This window comes from Danio rerio, chromosome 9, assembly GCF_049306965.1.
Source record: "Danio rerio strain Tuebingen ecotype United States chromosome 9, GRCz12tu, whole genome shotgun sequence".
Taxonomy (NCBI): domain Eukaryota; kingdom Metazoa; phylum Chordata; class Actinopteri; order Cypriniformes; family Danionidae; genus Danio; species Danio rerio.
Window position 1 is genome coordinate 7,560,001 of NC_133184.1, and position 22,501 is coordinate 7,582,501.

At 38.9% G+C, this 22,501-nt stretch overlaps 1 protein-coding gene across 1 annotated transcript in view; it reads left to right on the forward strand.

The window, feature by feature from the left end:
- Positions 1 to 21,684, forward strand: part of tmem198aa (transmembrane protein 198aa) — a 49,804-nt gene extending 28,120 nt beyond the window's left edge. Inside the window, exons 2-5 of the mRNA XM_686856.10 lie at positions 1 to 176; positions 5,642 to 6,217; positions 13,862 to 14,115; positions 16,485 to 21,684. The exon at positions 1 to 176 is cut by the window's left edge and continues 109 nt beyond it. Coding sequence (XP_691948.4) covers positions 8 to 176; positions 5,642 to 6,217; positions 13,862 to 14,115; positions 16,485 to 16,637 — 1,152 coding nt within the window. The 5' untranslated portion in view covers positions 1 to 7 and the 3' untranslated portion in view covers positions 16,638 to 21,684. The remainder of the gene's footprint in view (positions 177 to 5,641; positions 6,218 to 13,861; positions 14,116 to 16,484) is intronic.
- Positions 21,685 to 22,501: the final 817 nt, after the last annotated feature.

Here is a 22,501-nt window from a genome sequence, read left to right on the forward strand (position 1 = left end):
AGACAGCATGACGTCCCCTGCCCAGTTTCTGGCCTTTAAGCTCTCGCTGCCATCTAATGACGGGAGTCCGGAGCGTCTGTTCAGCTGCGACGAGGACATTGAACGGCGCTATGAGGTGGTCCCGTCTGTCGTCTGCTCCATGTGCTGCCTGTTTGGCATCATCTACTGCTTCTTCGGTAGGTCTCAAAGGATGAATGAATGGAATGATACTGCCCAGCAAGCATGTTCTTGTGTTTAAAAGACGTCTGTAACACTTTACTTGAAGAGGGTGTTCATGGAAATGACATACCTGCTTACCGTATTTCACACCCATCTCCCACCACCGTCCCATCTTTTGATTTCTCCTGGGAAACTCCTGTAATTTGTATGGCACAATCTAATTAGGAAAAATCGCATTTTGTCCACGTTTGTCAAGTTGCCAGATCATGTATGAAGCTCATCACACAATTGACGATATAGTGAAATCTCAAAGCATCTATTACCTCAGTCTGGCAACATAGGTTACAACACAGTTGTGCTGTTGATTTCTTTGCAGGTGGTAGTTGTGGGACTTGAACATGGCGGTAGCAACTTAAGAAGTAGCCATAAATATGAATAAGATTTTATGCATGCTTATGACATTGTGCATGTCTTAATGGCTTACATAAACATATCATAACCTACGTCATGACAATTTGCCGTTTTAAAGACAACAAAACATGTTACTGTCTTTGACGTGACCATAGATATATGCACTAGATATCGCCTTTGGACCCTGAGCATGCACTAATAGCGCCGCCACATTTGTACAGTGCTCACTGGATAAATGTCATTCAACCGTACTCAGTCAAGATTAAAGCCAGTCTGAAGATGCTGGACTTTTGCGCTGTGTACGGATGTATTAATGTGTAAACAAAGAACATGTTATAGGTAAGATTTCATTTTTTACGTTTTTGTATGTTACGAACTTTTATGCTAAACTAGTAACGTTATTGATAATAATACAGTCTCTTACGCCCCATTCACACAGGGCTTCAGCGTCAACGCTTGACTGAAGGCGTGTCTGAAGTTGGGGCTACCGTGATTGTCATAGCAGTGTCAGTCAAGGAAATTCAGGCAGCAATAGGCCACTGTCTAGCTGGTGTATTTGCATACAGTGATCTGATTGGCTGACGCTTCCGTCAGCGCTTGAAAAGTTAAGCTAGTCCCAACTTCTGCAGCAAGCAACGCCTCTGAAGCGGCACTGACGGATTCACAATGAAGTTCGGCAAAGCCTGACGTCACCTATTCAAAGTCAATGGGAAGCATTGACACTGATGCCCCGTGTGAATGGGGCGTTACTGCCCTGACCATAAGGCAAAGTAGCACCAACTCGCATTAAATACCAGTCTTATGCTAGTTTTGTTGAATAAAATAAGCAAACAGTGCAAATGAAATATGACAACAAGATGCTGCGGTGCCAGAAACTTGTATTATTGTCGGTTAAGTAAACGAGTCGTTCGTAATAGGGATTTATTCACAAATGAATTGCTCCCTACGTTAGAATGAGAAGCGAAAGCAGTAGAGGGGATGTGTTTCAGGATACGAATTAGATCAAATTTAACAGGTATGGAGGATAATACATTTCCATGAACACAAACACACGCTCTTTGTCGGCAATGCCCGTGCGGTCACTCATCCATCGATGTAGAAAAGTTATGTATATTTGAAATTTTTGTAATTTAAACAAATATTTGCATACTGACCTCCGGAAAAAATCCCGATCATAGAAATATATGTGTATATGTCTCTGGTTCTGGATGGCCAGTCCTCAACTGCACCTTGGTTCCACATTCATTTCAAAGGAGTGCTACCCTGTACTAAAATCTGTGTCATGACAACTTGACATTACCAGATCAGTTTACATTGTCATAAATCTGTCATAAGTGAAGTTTCTTAAACTAATTTCGAGAGGAGCATGTGATAGGATTGACCACAGCTGATCTCTATCACTAATCACTAACTAGCCAATCGGATCACTCTAAATTCAATATAAATATCCAGCATAAACTTCATTCCTTATCTTCGTTTTGGAACCCCCTCTTCCTCAATTCTAAGTTCAGGCGACTGTTGCCCCACAGCAAGGAGGTCGTTGGTTCAAACACTAGCTGAGCCAACCGACACTCTCTGTGCGGAGTTTGCATGTTCTCCTCATGTTCGCGTGGGTTTTCCCCAGATGCTCAGGTTTCCTCCCACAGTCAAAAAACAATGCAAAAAAAAGTTAAAGTCACAAGCACTTACTACAAACTAGCACAGTTAGCGGTCTATTCTTGAGAAGTTATCGAGAACTACCTGATCTCATATCCCTCCTAATGCTTATTGACCAGGCGGGAGCCGTGGGCTCATCTGTCTCCAAGCTCAGGGTTCTCTCCCGGCACAGCATGCCAAACCTGCTTAAATAGTCAAGCATTATCAAATTCAGCAAATTTTATAACAGCTTCATATATATTTTTATTGACCTCTACAGTGGTAAATTTTGGATACAATATCATTAAATGTCTTTAAATATTAATTAGGCTGTTATAAAATTAGCTGGCAGAGTGATTTTTAATGACAAATTCACTTTGATTCACTGAAAAAAAAGATCAGAAAATTCATCACATAATTATAATGTTCTCATGTTTATGACAGATTTATGACAAGTCATGTTGTCTTTTTTTAAAGTCAAGTTGTCACAGCAAAAAAAGACATCTCAAACAATGTCTTTACATATAAAATGACATAACTGAGCGAATGACATGCGGCACAGTGGGTAGTGCTGTCACCTCACAGCAAGAAGGTCGCAGGTTCGAGCCTAAGGTGGGTCATCTGACATTTCTGTGAGTTTGCATGTTCTCCCCGTGTTCACGTGGGTTTGCTCTGGGTGCTCCGGTTTCCCCCACAGTCCAAAGACATGCACCACAGGTGAATTGGGTTGGCTAAATTGTCCGTAGTGTAAGTGTGTGGCGGTTTCCCAGTGATGGGTTGCAGCTGGAAGGAGATCCGCTGCATAAAGCATATGCCGGATAAGTTGGAAGTTCATTCCGCTGGGGCGACCCCGGATTAATAAAGGAACTAAGCCGAAAAGAAAATGAATACTTATTGAGAGTTGTCATAAGCATGCATAGATTATCTTAAACATGGCATGATTATAAAGGTAAAGTTCACTTCAGGTAAAGTGTTACAAAGGTCTCTTATAGATGTCTAAAATAAATTTTGAAAAATTAAAAAAAAAAAACCTAGCAGTAGTCTAAATAACAGTAGTACAAAAACGGAACGTCTAATAAACACAAGTAGACTAATCACCAAATACACAGAAATAAATGCAATTTAGTCTTGTATTAGCCAAGAGGTCAGACACAGAATTGTTTGGTGGGAGCAGATTGGTCTGGTTTGGTAAAACATAAGCAGTGTTACTCAGAATGAGCCCAGATTTTGGCATGAATATGTTTTTGTCTTGTCACCACTATCATCGATTCAGCTATGGTTGTTACGGCCAAATTTAATTCACTTTATAACCAGCTGAATGTGACAACCAGACAAGGGTGACAAATCTATGTCCCTCTCTATTAGATAAGCTTTATCACTTTCACTTGACTGTGAAATTTGCTTTCACTGCCTATTACTTGCTAGAAGAGGGAGAGAGAGAGAAACAGATAGAGAGGGAGAGAGAGAGTTTCTCAGCTGTGACCAACAGCAGAATATTGAGTCTCCTCTGTCTGTGCCACTCTGGCCCCAGTGTGGCCATGTTAAAAACGTTGTTTATCCTTCCTCACCTTCTGCTGTCAATTTGGGCCATTATTAACAAGTCTAAATTGCATCAGTTGAAAGCAGATAACCTCTTAGCGAGAAGCACAATGCATTATGAAAGGCTTCTGACGATTTTAAAGGTATTTATGTACTGTAACTGTAGCAACAGAATGAACATTAATGGCTCAGAGAGCCAAATGCTTTCACTCAATGCAACTCTCCTGATCTCGCTTATGTGTTTTCAAACAAAATGTTTATCCCCATGATTTCACGTCGAGCCATTTCTGAAATAATTTGTTTCATTCTTAAAAAAATATCCCAGGAAGAGAAAAAAATGATCTCTCATCGCATTGAATATACGCTACTGTTGAATATACGCTACATATCTAGATCTAGATTCAAGATGAGGGATACATTTTTTTATTCCCTCATTTGAAGTGTATATTTATTTATTATATCGTATATTTGTATATTTATTATATTATATTGTATATTATTTATTTTTGTAGCCGTTTAAATGGGCTACGTTATTTATTTTTTATCTGTTTTTTCTATCGATTTCAAGTCATTACATTAAGTCACATTACATTAATGAGCAAATGCATTATACATGTTGGTTTACGTGCGGGAACTCCCCACCAAGCAATTTTTTAATACAATTAAAAGAAATACAAGAAATACAATCAACTTCAATTTTGACTCTAGCTTAAACTCTGAGATTAGGGGCCCTATCATACAACTGGCGCAAGGCGCGGCGCAATATTCTTTTGCTACTTTTAGCTCGGCGCAAGGGTCATTTTGAGGTGTTGCGCCACACTGTTTAAATAGCAAATGCATTTGCGCTCAAATGTGCGCCCATAGGCGTTGTGGTCTAAAAAAGCAGGCGTGTTTTGGCGCGTTGCTATTTTGAGAAACTGTAAATAGTCTGATCTTTAGACCAGAACAAAGTCGGTCTATTGTCTTGCGCAAAGTGCGCCTGGCTTATACACTACAAACAAGATGCAGAGGAATACGCAAATAGCTTTACATATAAAAAATATATAATACCTTAAGTATATTAAGAATATATACAGGATATAAATATAAATGAAATATTACAAAACATATTAATTTCTAGCCTACATTATTATATCCATATTTATATTTATATTTGTTTTATTAAAAACAAGCTTAGATTTGTCCACCTGTCAGGTTTTAGACCATATGGGGCATGGCAGGTGTATTTGGAAATAACTCAGTATTTTGACCACACTTGGTCATTATTGTTCATTTATTTGTTTGCTAGAAATTAGAACTGAATTTAGAAATAGTTTTGAAACAAATCTTTGTGCTTAACAAACAAAATTAATTATTTATGGGCTAATTGATGTCTGTGCGTAAAGGTTTCCCTATCCACGAGAGCAAAAGCGAAAGTGGACTTACGTTACGTCAAAATGCGCTTATGGCGCAACGCAGCTGGCTCTTAAAGGGAATGGGAGATGAGACTCTGATTGGTTTATTCTCAAGACACACCTATAACTCATTAAGAAAGTAAACTCAACCCTTTTAGACCATGCACCAAGGCACAAAGCGGATTTTCCCGTCCTTAAATTAGCAAAAATGCGTTCTGACACGCCCTGAAAGCGTTTGCGCCCTGCGTTTTGCGCTCTGCGCATGGACCGTCAAAATAGAGCCCAAGGAGCGAGCATATACTCTTTCGGGGCTCAAAAACTCTGCGGTAGTGTGGACAGAAGGCATAACCATAGCAAAAACTTATTTTAAACAACGAAATAGAGTGTGAACAGTCCTAAAATATACAGTTTGTTTATTGCTTTGAAAACGTCATATTCTCTTCAAAACTATTAACTTTTTTTTTTACATTTTCCCTACCTTCTCCACCTCTCTTCTCTTGTAGGGTACCGTTGCTTTAAGGCTGTAATGTTCCTCACGGGTCTGATGTTTGGCTCCATCATCATCTTCATGCTCTGCTATAAGGAGCGGGTCATGGATACTCAGCTAAGTGTGGAGGCCAGTGTGGGCATCGGCCTGGGAATTGGCACATTGTGCGGTCTAGTCACAATGCTAGTCCGCAGCGTGGGGCTTTTTATGGTTGGACTTCTTCTGGGTTTGCTAGTGGCCCTGGCCTCTCTGGTGGTTCTGGAGGAGTTTTACCACCCGAGGACAGTGTGGCTTCCCCTGGGCGTGCTGCTGGGCTCGGGCATGCTGTTTGCGGTGCTCACTCTACAGTGGCAGCGCTGTTTCACCACCATCTCCACCGCCGTCTTTGGATCCGCCGTGGTGACTGTGACTGTGGATTATTTCGTGGAGCTCTTTGCTCTGACCCGCTACATCTACGAGAGGGTGAAGGTGGATCCACCTCGACAAGTATGTTGGTTCACATGGGTGGTCATGGGAGTTTGGCCTGTGCTGGCGCTGCTGGGTGTTCTTATTCAGTGGAAGGTCACGGCTGAAGGATATTCTCACACTGAAGGTAAGTTTCACAAGAATGTGTCAGTTATGCAACCGAAGGTCATTTGAGATACAGTACGTGCCCAGGGCTACATTTTTGGGAACTTTGAAATACATGGCTGAGATTTTTGATGATCTCAAATACATTATTGGGCCACATTTTATCATATGTGCCATTTGCTTGTCCTTCTTGTAAATCCATCAGATTTACAAAGCAAACTGAACAAGCCGGAAAAGTTGTCCATATGGGATTTATCGGTAAGTGCAAAAGAAACGGTTGTTCTTGGCAGGGGCGCGGGTAGAGAGTGTCGGGACATATCTCTGGGGCTCCAAAACAGCATGAGGCATTAGAAGAAGGTTATCGGTCAGTAGTAGTGCGAAAAGCAACAGTAGTAGTTGGCAGGGGTGCCACTGACTGGTATGGGTCCTGTGACAGCATTTTGAAGATGTCGGGGCATATCTCTGGGGCTCCAAAACAGCGTGCGGCCTTAAGCCTCCTTTCCACTGCACGTGACAAATGACAAGCGACAGACCGGAAGTCATACATTTCCAATGGAGAGTAGTCCGGGAGCTGCGGGCAGTTCCGATCATCTTCATATGCGGAAAATTCAGATCTAATTTGAGCTGTGGATCCGTTGAAATATTTGAACTCTTGCGTCTAGACCATATGCGACCGGCCGGCCGGATGTGATGTATTCCAGTGTTGTACAAGCAGGTCCGTGCACGAGAGATGAGAAATACTAGTTTTTTTGGTTATTTTTTTGAATCAGAGAAAGTCTATATCAAAAAATACATATCTGTTCATAAATGTAAGTATTAAAAATATGTTTTATGTTGTTTCCACATCCACCCAATATGTTAGCGGTCTATGAGTTTCTAGTATTCATTCAACCATGGTAAACAGACGGAGAATAAAGGCTCTTGTTTTTGTACTCCTTTATTTCGGACAATGTCAGAACAGCTTCTCTCCCATGGTGCTCGTCAGAACTGAAAATTCTGTGCGACTGCCACAAGGGGGCGTATTCCGATAGTCGTGCCCAAATGTCGTTTGTAGTTGAAAGGCGGCTTCAGATGGAGGTCATCCGTCGGTAGTAGTGTGAAAAGGAACTGTAGTTGTTGTCAGGGGCGTCGCCGGCCATTATGGGCCCTAAGAGAACATTTCAAGGGTGTCGGGGCGTATCTTGAGGCACCAAAACAACGTGTCCCCCATATTTACAGTTTCTGAAAAATGTAGCCCTGGGTCTGTACCCACAATGTGTCTCATTTCCAACTTACTATTATGGTCCATTTCCAACGAGCAGTACAGTTCAGTACAGTACAGTAGTGTTTGCATTTTTTTTCCATTTCTATCGTCAAAGTTAGCAAAACAGCGAACCGTACCATACCACTAGCCCAACAGTATGGTACCAAGAGGGTGGAGCTAGTATCATTGCTGAATTCTATTGGTTTACAGAGAATCATCACTGCTAGATGCAGCAACACAAGGAAATGACAACATAGGAAGCACCATTTTTAAAAATTAACAAAACACAACCCAGCAATATTGCACTGATAGTGCACAGCATTTAAAGAGCCCCTTTTTTGTAATGGGTTGTAAATGGTCATATTTAGGTTTTGGGGGTCTCCAGCTACAGGCTGATGTGCTATGCATGCAAGGTCAAAAAACACTTTCGTTGTCTAATAATATACATTTAATTATTGCATCTAATTATGCCAACGACTCTCATATGATTTGTTCAGTGATTCATTTGTTCGCAAACCCCTCCTTTGCATGAGGCTAATCTGCGGTGATTGGTTCAATTACCCATTCTGTTGTGATTGGTTGACTGGGTTCAGGGCGAGACAAAGAGAAACGCCCAACATGGGTATGTATTAGCAGAGAGTGTGTGAAATCCCAATGCAGAAAATGCAATAAAGCTAAGCAGATAAACACCAGCATATCACTCTAATCTTAACCCTAACCCCAGGTAATAACAGCGAAACACATTCAGTATTAATCCACACAGTGGCAAAAGTTAAACTATTTTTAAAATTGATCACGCTGCGTGTGTGTAGGAACAGTTAATGGTGGCCATAGCAAAGACAAAGGACAGAGGATCACGAGTTCAAATGCATTTAAATCAGTAAAGGAAGAAGCAATATGGAACAAAATCAATGCCAAAAGTATTGAATTAAAAAGCTTGTTGAATAGCACAAACTGAAAAAAATAACACACCGAATTAACAAGTTCTTTTATTTTAATGACTTGAATTCCAGGTTTTGTATGTTTAGGTCCTGAAGTTTAACATGATTATAATTTTCAATTATTCATATTCAATTTCCAGATTTCACTTACAAAATATTCAATACCCATTAAAAATACGATGTATAATATTCAAAAGGCAATTTCCAGTTCATTTTATTTCAGTTCAAATATTCGCTTCCATAAATTCAGTGGTTCAAATTCGACTGTTAAAACTCGACATTACATCCAGGAACTGCTGGAAAAGCAATATTTTGCAGATTGAAGATCACCCGCTGCTTTTTCACCGGCAGATGGAGATGGAATAATTTAAGATTTTTAACCCAGTAAAGAGACGAGAAAAAAGCTTATGAAGGCACAAATGTAGCATTTAATATAAATATCAATGTCTTGGACATTATAAGTAATAAAATGCCACTTGCCTTACTTATAATGTCCAAGAAATTGATATTAATATTAAATGCTACTTTGTGCCTTCATTAGCTTTTTCAATTATTCCATCTCCACCTGCTGGTGAAAAAGCATCTTCAATCTGCAATCTATTGCTTTTCCTGCAGTTCCCGGATGTAATGTCAAATCTTAACAGTCAAATTTGAACCACTGAATTTATGGAAGCGAATATTTGATTTATTAACTGAAATAAAATGAACTGGAAATTGCCTTTTGAATATTATACCTCGTATTTTTAACGGGTATTGAATATTTTGTAAGTGAAATCTGGAAATTGAATATGAATAATTGAATTTATAAGTATGAAAACGTGTTTGAAATATTTTCAGTTGAAATATTCACAGTTTAAATAAACAGCTATGTTAAACGTCAGGACCTAAACATACAAAACCTGGAATTCAAGTCATTAAAATGCAAGAACTTGTTAATTCGGTGTGTTATTTGTTATCAGTTTGTGCTATTCAACAAGCTTTTTAATTCAATACTTTTGGCATTGATTTCGTTCCATAGAAGCACGCGTCGCATTTTCAATGTGGTTTTAAACACAATATGTGAACAACTTGATGAAGGTTTAACCTGAGAGATACAGTACAAGCAACGACCTATAATAGATAAGTGATAACAAGGTGCGCAGAGTGATTACAGCTTACAACAAACAATTAAGCACATAAATTTTAAACTACGCAAAATGAGGCAACAATTTTAATCAGACTTACATGTTATTATCTGGAGGAAGAAGAAACTGGTCCATATAAACTGTAACTGTTACTGACAAAGTCCCATATATAATAATCTCTGTTGCTCCTTCAATAGCAAACGGCCGGCAAATCCTGCGTTGCAGTGTAGTTTATTGTTTCAAAAATCAGAGAAATGACAGGAACAAACACAGCACAGGGTTGGCTATACTGTAGTGTTGTTGTGAAAATGAACTTTAACTCTTTATTCCTGTCAGTGATCGTCATTTTCATGTCATGATCAGTCCTGTGATCCTCAGCGCTCCGTTAGTGTCTGAAGGGAAAGGCGTGTTCACATTTTATCGGATCTAGAACTACATATTTGGTGATGTACCGGTCCATATCACGGTTAATGCATTCAAGCAAAAGACCTGAATCCAACTCAATTTAATCATTCTACTTTGAGTCGACTATTTTGTTAAAGAATCGATTGTTTTAAACACGGTGCACTTTCAGCTTTAAACCTCAGCTGGATGTTTTTGTTCACTTAGAGCTGTGTTACAATGCACGGAAGCTCATTTTCAAAAAACCATTATAGGGGCTCTTTAAAGATAAAACATGTGGAAAGTTTACTGTTTATATTTTAAATAATATACTTGAGTTCTTAAAATATGTGATGTATGAACCAGTGAGAATGAAATTTATAGCAATTTTCTGGCATACACCTTGCCTACCAAGTAAAGGTACTATTGGTAGTGGAAATGCAAGCCTGATCAGGGTGACCTTTACCAAAAAGTACTGTAATGTGCTGAACTGAAATGCACCGCTCAGGAGAAGCAAAGCATTATAGTAAAAGAGGCAAAACTGTGGCTAAAACATAGTATACTTCCCTTGTTCACGTTCCACTTGGGCTTGTGGATAGTCTGTATGACACAATTCACATCATCAGATCATCTACACACCATCTGGGTAAACGACAGCACATGAGAAAATTGAGCCATCAAAAATGTAGGGTTTGCATACATGCCAAACGGCTCAGTTCACAATCAGTCGCCAACTGAATATATTTTTCATGGCTTGAGCACTGACTTTGTGCATGATGGAGCAGGACACAGATAATGAAGTACATCAGGACCTTCCATGTGATGCAGGGGTGTCCAGTCCTGCTAGGTCAGCCTTCTACAGTGTTTATGCTCTAACCCACTCAAACACACTTATATGGACGGTTCAATTAATTTGCCTAATATAGCGCACTATTTTAGAGGACAGATTAATTCAGATTCACATTAGATTATTTTCATCCTACCATTCTTTGAGACAATAGAGTATGCAGATCTGGCTGTGATATAATAGAGTATATAGGTCACACTGATGTTAGACTATAATCAATTTTCCTAGCATTACACATTGACATTATAGTAGAGAACAGCTTATTATAAGAGCTTTATAAGAGCATTATAAGTGAGCTTTGTTGGTTCCATGTGTTTTAGAACAGAAGAAAGGATCTCAGAAACAAGCATAAATGTCACATTTTTTGTACATTGTACCAAAAAAGATCCCAAATTCTTACATATGTATAATCTGATATAAAGTCTCTTTAAGAGGACATCGCTCCATGTGTTTTTGGAAACAAGGTTACTTCCTTAAATTTTCTTCTTGGTGTATTTATAGAGATATTTATGGATAGTTTCTTTTTTATGACTATCCTACTTAATTACTTGCTGTGGAGATCAGCTGTGTCTACCTCTCACAGTCTCTCTAATGGCCCGTTTCCTGAGACGTTAGGGTTGGTACGGGTCACCTTCATCAGGCTTGCGTTTCCACTGCCAAAAGGGTACCAATAGTACACACAGCATATATTTAGCTCTTATTTGGGTTCAAAAACAACACCCACCATATAGCCCAGGGTCAGTGCAAACCTCTCATCTGTATCATTCAAAGAGTTACCGCTTAGCTGATGATTGATTATAAAGTGAGTTTGGCATGCTGTCCTAGGAGAGAGCCCTGAGCTCATAAGATCCTTGAGGTCTCGAGATCTCCCCATATTATTTAGAGCTGATGACAGATTTTAAATTGCTATATAGAGATACTGCTGGTTAAGAGCTCAACTATAACCTGCTGAAAAATCCAGCTTGAACCAGCCTAGGCTGGTTGGCTGGTTTTACCTGGTCGACCACCCTGGGTTTAGAGGGGTTTTGGCCATTTCCAGGCTAGTTTCCAGCCATTTCCAGCCTGGTCTTAGCTGGTCAGGCTGGAAAGTGAACAGCTTAAACCATCTAAAACCAGCTTGACCAACCTGGTTTAAGCTGGACATAGCTGGTTTTGGCTGGACTCCCAGCTTGGCTGGGCTGGTTAACCTGGTTTTAGCTGGTCATCTCCCAGCTTGACCAGCTTAGACCAGGCTGGAAATGGCTGGAAACCAGCCTGGAAGGGGCCAAAACTCATCTAAAACCAGGCTGGTCGACCAGCTAAAACCAGCCAACCAGCCTAGGCTGGTTTAAGCTGGATTTTTCAGCAGGGTAGTGCTAACTTAGATTGATCTATTTACTTATGACACATGTTTTTGGACTGTGGGAGGAAACCAGAGATGCCAGGGAAAACCCAAGCAAGCACGGGGAGGACATGTTAACTCCGCACAGAAATGACTACTAGCCTGTTAAGAATTTGAACCAGTGACAATCTTGCTGTGAAGCGACAGTGCTAACCACTGGGCCACTGTGCTGCCATATAAAGGGAAAGGTGGATGAGTAGGGGTGGAAGGGAGAACTCTTTAAGATAACTAAAGAAAGAAACTCTGGTTATTTAAAGTGAGTTAGGAATCATCTGATTGGTGAATCATGTGTTAGTTAATGCGGAACCAGCTGCGATCAATCAAAAGCATGTGCTCCGCTCAACATTATTTCATGAGTAATATTGATTTCGAGTTTATAGTCCAAAATGTGATGATGATAATAGTTAAATATGGTAGTTTGTTCATGTTTTAGGTTGTTGAAAGAATCATCTGCTCCTTTGTTTTTCTGGTTTCTCCTTTGTTTTTTCGTTCTTCACTCATCTTCTCGCATTTGTCAGTTTCTTATAGGATCGGATGTCAGAAGCACTTCAATAATCACACACGCAATATGATCATTAGCTAAAGAAATATTTCGTGTATAGACAGACGTTCACGCAAGATCTCTCGAGAAAGTGAAACCGTTTGCGCTTAGATGGCCTTGTAAACAACAACAGGGCAAATGGCATATTTTGCTCTTCTTATTTATATATTGTTATGGTGTTTTCATTCACTTGGCTTGTGCATGAACTAGAAACGTATCTCTGTAAACCAATAGCGTTCAGCTGCGCATCTTGCTACAACTTTTTGGTATCCTTTTGTTGTGCAAGGTACCCTTTCAAAAGGGTACCCTTTCAAAAGGGTACCCAAAAAATGGTATGCTATGGTTTGCTTTTTAAGTACCCTTTGACAGTGAAAACGGCCTTATAAGTGTACTGTATCTTACCACTCAGTGGAAACAGGCCATAAGTGACTCAATGGGAAAGCATGACCTGAAATCCATGAATAGGGACTTTTAAACCACTTGAACACTTTCTAGTACAGAGCAACCACCTACATCCTTAGCAATGTCAAGAGTATTCAGGAAATATCTAAAGGTAGAAATCACACCGTCTATGGCCAATACAGAATTGTGGGTATAAATTTCCAGACGTCTCAAGAACCTTTCTCTTTTAAATATATGCATGAATACACTACTTTTCCTTGTCAAGCGCAAGGCTAAACAAACCGTTACACTGAGATAAAGCATTAAAATGCCCACTGGGAGAACAGACAGTGTGAACTGCGCTGGGGGTGGTTGCCATGGCGACAAGCTGGGCCCTTGTTTGGCGGGATGGGGGAGGGCGCTGCCATGAGGAAGGGGCAGAAGAATAGAGGCGAGAGTGGGAGGAGTGTTTTCTGAGGGGGAGAGCGACAGAGAAAGACCATTACACGAATTCCCTGACAGATGGGCCACGGAGCTGTTGAGGCACAACACAGCGACTGAATGGGCAGAAATAATCCGTCTGTTTTTAATAATGACAGAACAGAATGTCGATTTAGCCCTGTGCAGAGCCGAATGTGTCAAAACACTCAACGGTTTGTTTATCAGCTTGGCTCTGGACCACTGATGGCGAATCGCAGCCAATACACATAACAGTGCCTTTACAGCACAGAATAACGGCTCTGTTTTTGACCTGATGTGCTGCTGAAGCCATATCAGAGCTATATCTCCCAATCCTATCTGTCTTTATCGATTCCTTCCTTTTCTAGTCTTCATCAATCACCAGCAGAGACGAGTGCAGCTAATGCGAATCCGTCAAAAAGAGGAGCGCAGGGAATGCCGAAAGAAAAAGAAGAAAAAGCCACAGAAACAGCCGCCACAGCAACAGCAACAGAAGTACCACCACCCCCCTCAGACCAATCCTCACCCCCCAAATCCTCCACCAAAAGTCCAGCATCCCGAGCCAACCCACCGCCGGAAGCCCAACACCATCCGCCGCTTCGATGGAGATGTACTTTCTCCGGTAACTATATTCCTCTTTCTCATCACGAATCCACCTGTCAGTCATCTTAAAGGAGCACTCCTCTTGTTTTGGAAATAGGCACATTTTACAACTTCCAAAGAGTTAAACAGTTAAGTTTGACCATTTTTTTATCCGTTCAGACGATATACAGGTCTAGCAGGAGCGCTTTTAGCTTAGCAATCATGGAATTGACCATTCCATTAGCATCTTGCTCAAAAAAATCTTCTATATTTACATAAAACTATTCTTCTATAGTTACATCGCATAAGAACATTTACTTTTCTTAATTTTTATTTCATTTCAGTATACAATGAAGCTACAGAAAAGTTAAGCTTTAAATTGGAAAAGGCTCAAAACTCTTTTTCGAAAACTTTCTGCAAGATTTGTTGAAATTAGGGATGCTTCGATCAGGATTTTTGCAGCCGATACCAAGTACCGATTCCTTGTCATTGTAATCGGCCGATACCAAGTACCAATTCTGATTCTTCAAAAGTTATATAACCATACTTTTTCCTTCCTAGTGTGATACTTAAGTGGAGCTTTTTCCGTACCTAGGAGAATAAATTAAGGATGTTGCATATAATCCCTTAATAAATCTATTATAACAATTTATTGTGGACATGTCATGGTTAGAAGCAGCTTTAAAGAAAATAGTGAACAAAACAGATTAAAAAGATTGCAGCGCTGCTGATGTGAAACCTGGGTGCACATGTGCATCTTCCTCTACTTGTGAACTCCTAAGCCATCACACTTATGATTGGTTCATAAAATCCACCAGGGGTGTGTTTCATAAACAAAGACATAACTTGTGACTGAACTATCATAGTACAATGCACCATTTGGTAAAAGAACAATGTAGTGGCGAGTGTTTCCCAAAACTCGTAGTTGCTTTGTCGCCGATCCATCATGTGAACTACGTTAGCTATGACGCAAAACGTTCGGAATGATGCTCTAAACAGGGCGGAGCAGCAAGTTCTTTAGAGAAGAGCCAGATAATTTTTTGTGTGCAAATTATATTGTTTTAGACGCAGACGCATTTAAAAAAAAATCCAATTTTAGTTTTGATAAAAACATGCACTCGCTTTCCTTATTAATTGAAATATATGTAAATGGTACATTATTTCAAATTTTAAACATAAAAACCATTTAGCTAACACAAATCTCGTAAATAAATCATATAAATGGTTAATGGTTGTAATTTACAGTAGGCCATTTATTAAGGAAAACAAATCTTTTTAATCTTATTTATGATCAATAATAATAATTATTAATAATAATTTTAATAATAATAATAATAATAATAATTGTCATTATTATTTATGTTTTAGTAAAGTTTACTGTGAACTACGAACTACAGCTCTAGTTGTAATACAAGTTTGCCGCGCAGTTTGCGAATGTTCATTGGAACAATGGATTTGGGAAAAGCCAAATCCACAAACTATGTTTGTAACGATGGAACTTGAGACCTTAGTTGGCGAAAGATGGTTTTTGAAAATGCACCCCAGATTAATGAGTACCGATTGAGTCATGAAATTATCAGCCAATATCGATCTTCTGCCGATCGATCAGAGCATCCCTAGTTGAAATATAAATTTATATAATCTAGTTTCAAATTAACAACAATATAGATACGTGTATATCTATATTTATTATTATATTTATATATATTTATTTTATATTTATTAATATATTTATTATTTATATATATACTTATGTATACTTATATATTATATTGGTTGGTGATTAATTATATACTCCATATCTGTCCAAATTAGACTCAATTTAGACTAGTTAGGTCAATTTTAGACAGTAAGAGACTCTTGTAGGCTCTTGTGGACTCAATTGGACTCCTTGAAGATGCGGTTTGACTGCAGAACAACCAACACCTCTTATAGAATTCTGCAAGTAACGAGTCTCCTGGGTTTTTATATTTCCAACAAATCCTAACGATCTAATCCAGTGCTTCTCAACCATGTTTCTGCAGGACAACTAGCACTGCATGTTTTGGATGTCTCCTTAGTCTGTCACACCCATTACAGCTCTTTCAGTCTCTGCTAATGAGCTGATGATCTGAATCAGGTGGGTTTGGTTAGGGAGACATGGAAAATGTTCAGAGCTGGTGGTCCTCCAGGAACGCGGTTAAGAAACATTGGTCTAATCCATTTCAGATATCTACGCTAAGCTACGCTAAAATTGCCCCATTAGACTTGGAGATCGGCTCAGCTGTAATCTTAGTGGAGATGTAAAATGAGCCTGTTTCTGAATGAGGAGTATTCCATTAAGAGTTAATCAACAAAACCTGTCAAACCAATCTTTACACTTATCTTTTCAATTGATCAGAGATTGATTGCATTCGCTCTTTCTTTTAGAGTTACATCCAGAACTTCCGTGACAGACGTGCCGACAGAAGGGGATACTCTCATGGGCGCTTGATTGGCGGCTCACACGTTGTCGATTTGGACTATGACTACGGCTCCCAAGTGCCCCTAACAGCCCACACAGGCCCTGTGGTGAGAGGTTGACCTCATATCTTCTCCTCAACAGGAACTGCACTGCACGAACCATTCCGAGAACTTTTGCTGCCGGATGAAATCTAGAGCATGTGGTTATCTTACAGTCATCCAAATGGCTGACAGGACTATCATACCCAGATCGATTTGCTGTACTGTCATGATTTCTTTCGTCTTTATTACAGAGAAGTTGCAGCTAATGGATCGTTTGCCTAAAAAACAACGCGTAACCACAGTAGGACTCTCGCATTCAACTCCACTTTATATGGCTGAAGATGGTTGTGGTATGTTTGCCTGCAACTTTCCCTTAATTAGGCTGCCGTTTCAATCCGTCCGAGAAGAGCGGTCTCATTATAGCAGCGGCCGATTTAAAGAAAATCCATTATGTTCCATCTGAACGCGGGACCAAATATGGCCTTGGCTTTTAAGGGACTAAAGTGTCATAAAGCATGCACGGCTTCTGCTAGACAGACTCTTCGTATATCCAGTTTACAGATTTAGACTTCAATCCTCCTGTTGGTTTCTGACCTTTTAAAGATGTTTTCGATAACATTTATGTTTACAGCACAGGCAGGGAAGTGTGTGTGGTTTTTTGTAACTGTTTCAAAAGGCTTTATCTGCTCTGTGTCAGGGCCTACACAAAATCTGTCAAACCGTGTTCGGTGAACTCAGTCTCTGTTTAATCTGAGCCCATTGCACAAGCATACAGTATGATGATTTGTGCATCTGTTAGCCAATGTATGTGGGGAAAGTGCCACCATTGCATTTTTGCTGTAGATATACATGTTTTTCAGCCTGCTTTTATGTGTTCGGTTACACTACAGATTAAAAGTTTGGAATAGTTATGATTAAAGCTGTATATAGTTTACTTGATTTGAAATACAGTAACATTGTGCATCTTCTTTTTTTTACAATTTAATATATTTTTAAACAATTATTTCTTTGATGCCAAAGTATTCGAAACTTTGGGAAAAGATTACATATAGCTATATAAATATTAGGGGTACGTAACTGATCCCAACCCACAGTTCGGAACGCACATGACCCACAGATTAATAACAAAGATATGCGGTACAGGCGAATTGGGTTGGCTAAATTGTCCGTAGTGTATGAGTGTGAGTGTGTATGGATGTTTCCCAGAGATGGGTTGCAGCTGGAAGGGCATCCGTTGCATAAAACACATGCTGGATAAGTTGGCAATTTATTTCGCTGTAGCAACCCCAGATTAATAAAGTTACTAAGCCGAAAAGACAATGAATGTATGTTCAACTTCATTTGTTTGTTTAAATTCAGCCCAAATAAATTGTTTACAACCACTTACCTTAAAAAAAGTGTAGTAAATCCAAGGAATCATCTTTGAATAGTTTTTTTTCCAGTCTAGTAGTTGCATGACAAAACTAATCAAAAGCTATCAGCATATTTAGAAATGTCATAATAATCTTTGTTTACAAACCCCAAAACTTGAAATACTTTCAGGCCCTGGTGCCAACGTTTCATAATGCTGCGTAAGTGGCCTCTTCAAGTAAATCATTCTATGATAAAATTCTAAATGAAACCCCCTTCTTAAAATGGATGACTTGGGAAATGTAGGAATCTAAAACGAGTCTTGTGATTTGGCCAAATTGTTGTCAATTAATATAATTTTTTTGTATAGGCCACCATCTGCTGATATGAAGAGCTCAGATGCAAAAAGTCAGATGCAAAAAGCCTCTAAGTGCTGCTGAAATTTCCATCAAAAATGAGCATTTTTCTCAGACTCCTATGCTTATGTTGAGTTTTCATTTGTAAGACCTTTAAAAGAGTGCATTCTTTGCCATAAACTTAAAATAGCCGAACCTACAAACAGGAGCCTGATAAAACTGCTCATTTTTTAAAGGAAACTTTATTCGGCTTTTAGGGGTTTTTGCATCTGTATTCTTCAAATGAGTTTTTATAAAACAAATTGATAAAATTCTAAAGCAACGTGATCACAAAAGATATGCCAATCATCTTCTTCTTTGGCCTTAGTCCAGTATGGTTACGGGGTCGGCGGTTTGGAACAAGTCCTCCATTTAGACTTGTCCATATGATAACGACTTTATTACACATTCCGGCCGGCCTGTCACCCTCATACACTCATACACTACGGACAATTTAGCCTACCCAATTCACCTGCAGCATGTCTTTGGACTGTGGGGGAAAACCGGAGCACCCGGAGGAAACCCACGCGAACGCAGGGAGAACATGCAAACTCCTCACAGAAATGCCAACTGAGCCGAGGTTTTAACCAGCAACCCAGCGATCTTCTTGCTGTGAGGCGACAGCACTACTCACTGCGCCACTGCTTCGCCCCCTCAAGATATGCTAATTATGGGGGATTTTAATATAAACTGGGAGAATAAATCAGAAAAAAAACTGTATCCAATTAGTTAAAGGTCCAACAAGAGTAACTAGTTCCCCACATATGCAAATAGATTTGATGTTTACAAATAGACCAGGATCAATAACCGTTGTCCCTGTTAAATAAAATTTATTTCAAGTTCCAAACCATTCACAAGTCATAAGTATAATTCTGTAGCTATTATTAAATGTATTATTTTTTTAAATCTTTTGTCTGCCTGGTCTGAATGTGATCACATTTTTTTTTGGTGAACATCAAACTGGTATTTAAAGTAAGTAATTTGTAAATGTAGGGAAAAAGCTATACATTGCAGGCAGCATAGATAATAAGAAACTATGTCAGGATGATTTCAGAAGTATTGTGTGACACTGCTAAATGCTAATGCTAAATTTCATCTTTACAATAAAAAATTAATTACATTTAAAAATAATAATACACATGTATTACAGATTTTACTGTATTTTTAATCAAATGAATGCAGAGTTTTAAAATAAATAAACCCATGAAAGCTTCTTAATTATTCCAAACTTTTGATTTTCATTCAAGACTTATATATAGAAGTAAGCAGGGACTTTTCAGGTGACTCCCAGCTAAATCTCAGGAGCCGAGGCACTGAGAGGAGCCCTAGCGATGTAACTGTGAACACTGAAGGCTTTCGTGTGGATGATTTTAAAGTGTCCTTGCCTCCTCTGAGAGAGTTTTTGAAAGCGATTAAAGAAGGATTTCTGAGATTTACAATGGTGGGCATCTCACAGAAAAAAAGATGCGTATAAAAAGGAAAGTGACGGGAGGGAGATACAGACCGAGTATGTGTGTGTGTACATGCAGAAATAGAGAGAAAAGGAGTGTTTTGTGTGGTGTGTGAAAGCGTCTGTCGTCCTGCGAGTGTGGCTGCAAGGTTAATCTTAAAGGAGCTCTCCATTTGGAAAACGGAGTTGAGTTTTACCTTTGTTGAATCCATTTAGCCATCTCTGGTTCTGACAGGAGCACATTAGCTTAGCTTAGCTTAGCATAGATCACTGAATTAGATTAGACTATTAGCATCTTGCTCGAAAATTAACTAAATAATTCAATCTTTTCTTCTATTTAAAGCTTCACTCTTTTGTATTTGCTAAGTCTGATAATTAAAGTTGCTCTTTTTAGACTGATATAGGTAGGAACTATACTAATTCCGGCGTAATAATCAAGGATTTTTGCTGCTGTACCATGCCTGCAGCAGGGGCAATGATATTTTGCAGATTCTAACAGGTTGTCCAAGTGTAGATTTTGGTGCAGGGGACTATTTTTAGGCTGCATAGTATCACTACGCCTGCTCCAGCCATGGTAAGGCATCAAAGTTCCTTGATTATTACGCCAGAATGAGAGTATAGTTCCTAGACATACCAAGCACTTAGTACATGATGTAACTACAGATACAGTTGAAGTCAGAATTATTAGCCACCCTGTTTATTTTTTTCCTCAATTTCTGTTTAACGGAGAGATTTATTTAACACATTTCTAAACATAATAGTTTTAATAACTCATCTCTAATAACTGATTTAGTTTATCTTTGCCATGATGACAGTAAATCATATTTGACTAGATATTTTTCAAGACACTTCTATACAGCTTAATGTGACATTTAAAGGCTTAACTAGGTTAATTATGTTAACTAGGCAGGTTAGGGTAATTAGGCAAGTTATTGTATAATGATGGTTTGTTCTGTAGAATATCGAAAACAAAACTAGCTTGAAGGGGCTAATAATTTTGTTCTTAAAATGGCTTTTTAAAAATTAAAAACTGCTTTTATTCTAGCCCAAATAAAACAAATAAGACTTTCTCCAGAAGAAAAAATATTATCAGACATACTGTGAAAATTTCCTTGCTCTGTTAAACATCATTTGGGAAATATTTAAAAATGTAAATATTCAACTTCAAGACTTCAACTTTAAGTCAAGCTTTAAATAGGAAAATACTATGAAAACTCTTGTTGTTGTTTTTTGAGTTAGATGCTAATGGTCTAATCTGATTCAATGGTTTATGCTAAGCTAAGCTAAAAATGCTCCCGCCTGACCTGGAGATCAGCTGAATGGATTCAAAAACGGTAAAACTAAACTGTTTAATTCTGGGGGAGCTGTAAAATGAGCCTATTTCCCCCCAAAAAAGTGGAGTGTTCCTTTAATTTCTGATTTACTTTCCTATTTGGATGCAGGGTGATTTCACAGCCAGTTTCCCCTCTGTGTTTATCAGGAGAAATGATTGAGTCCAAGTCTAATCTTTTTCCTCACTCTGAAGTAGTGAAAGGGCTCAAAGGCTTAAATTCCTCTCCGTTTACCGTGTCTTTTAAAGTGACCGCTTGGCTCTCTTGTAAAAATATTGTACATTGTCCAAATGTACATATGCGTTTCTGTGTTATTGCTAGTGCTTTGACTTAATTTTCTACATGTTATTTCTTTCTAATCAGTGGTTACATCTGTGTGCTGAAGAACTGTCTTTTTGAATTGTCCCATTGATAGTCATTTGTAATTATAATTTATTTCTAATTTATTAGATGAAGACTTCAGGTGGAGCTCAGTTTGTTGTTAAATCGATGTGGACCATTATTATGATCATTATTATTATTATTATTATTATTATTATTGAGCATGTATTTGTACAGTACTGATAACCATAAATGTTGTGCTCCTGAAGTCAAGTGAATGTGTGTATGTGTCCATTTTCTTTCTCAACACACTGCTGTTTATTTAAAAGAAGCTGATGGTGAAGAACGTGGCGGTGGATTTCTTCAAGGCACGGGGTGAAACATTAAATTGTGTGGACCAGTTACTGGCGGGTATGTGCCAGCAATGAAGACAAAGCATGCATGAGCGGCTCTGTGATGCACAGCATCATTTTCCATTTTAAAAATAAATGTGCATATCCCTGCAGGGGTAGGATTCATTTACACTAAGGAAAATGAAAAATTGCATTCAAATGGATTACCATTGTCGAATTATTTTACTCTCAAATTGATGGAAAAGATTTCAGATGTGCTTTCAGCTGCGTGATTTTATTTGAATTATTGGAGATTTTGAGGTCTCGACCAGTGATGTGCTAGTTACTGAAAAATAGTAACTAGAGTTTAAAGCTTCACTCTTGTATTTGTTAAGTCTGACAATCAAAGTTGCTCTTTTTAGACTGATATGGGTAGGAACTATTCTGTTTCCGGCGTAATAATCAAGGATTTTTGCTGCTGTACCATGCCTGCTGCAGGGGAATTGATATTATGCAGATTCTAACAGGTTGTCCAAGTGTAGATTTTGGTGCAGGGGACTATTTTCAGGCTGCATAATATCATTACGCCTGCTCCAGCCATGGTAAGGCATCAAAGTACCTTGATTTTTACGCCAGTACCCAACATCAGGTCAATGTCCAATGTCGAACAGACGTTGCATTTTGGTAACTGTCCAACGCAACCCAAAAACATCGAAATATGATCGTCTAATGGTTACAGCTTGAAGTTGTGTGGATGTTACCA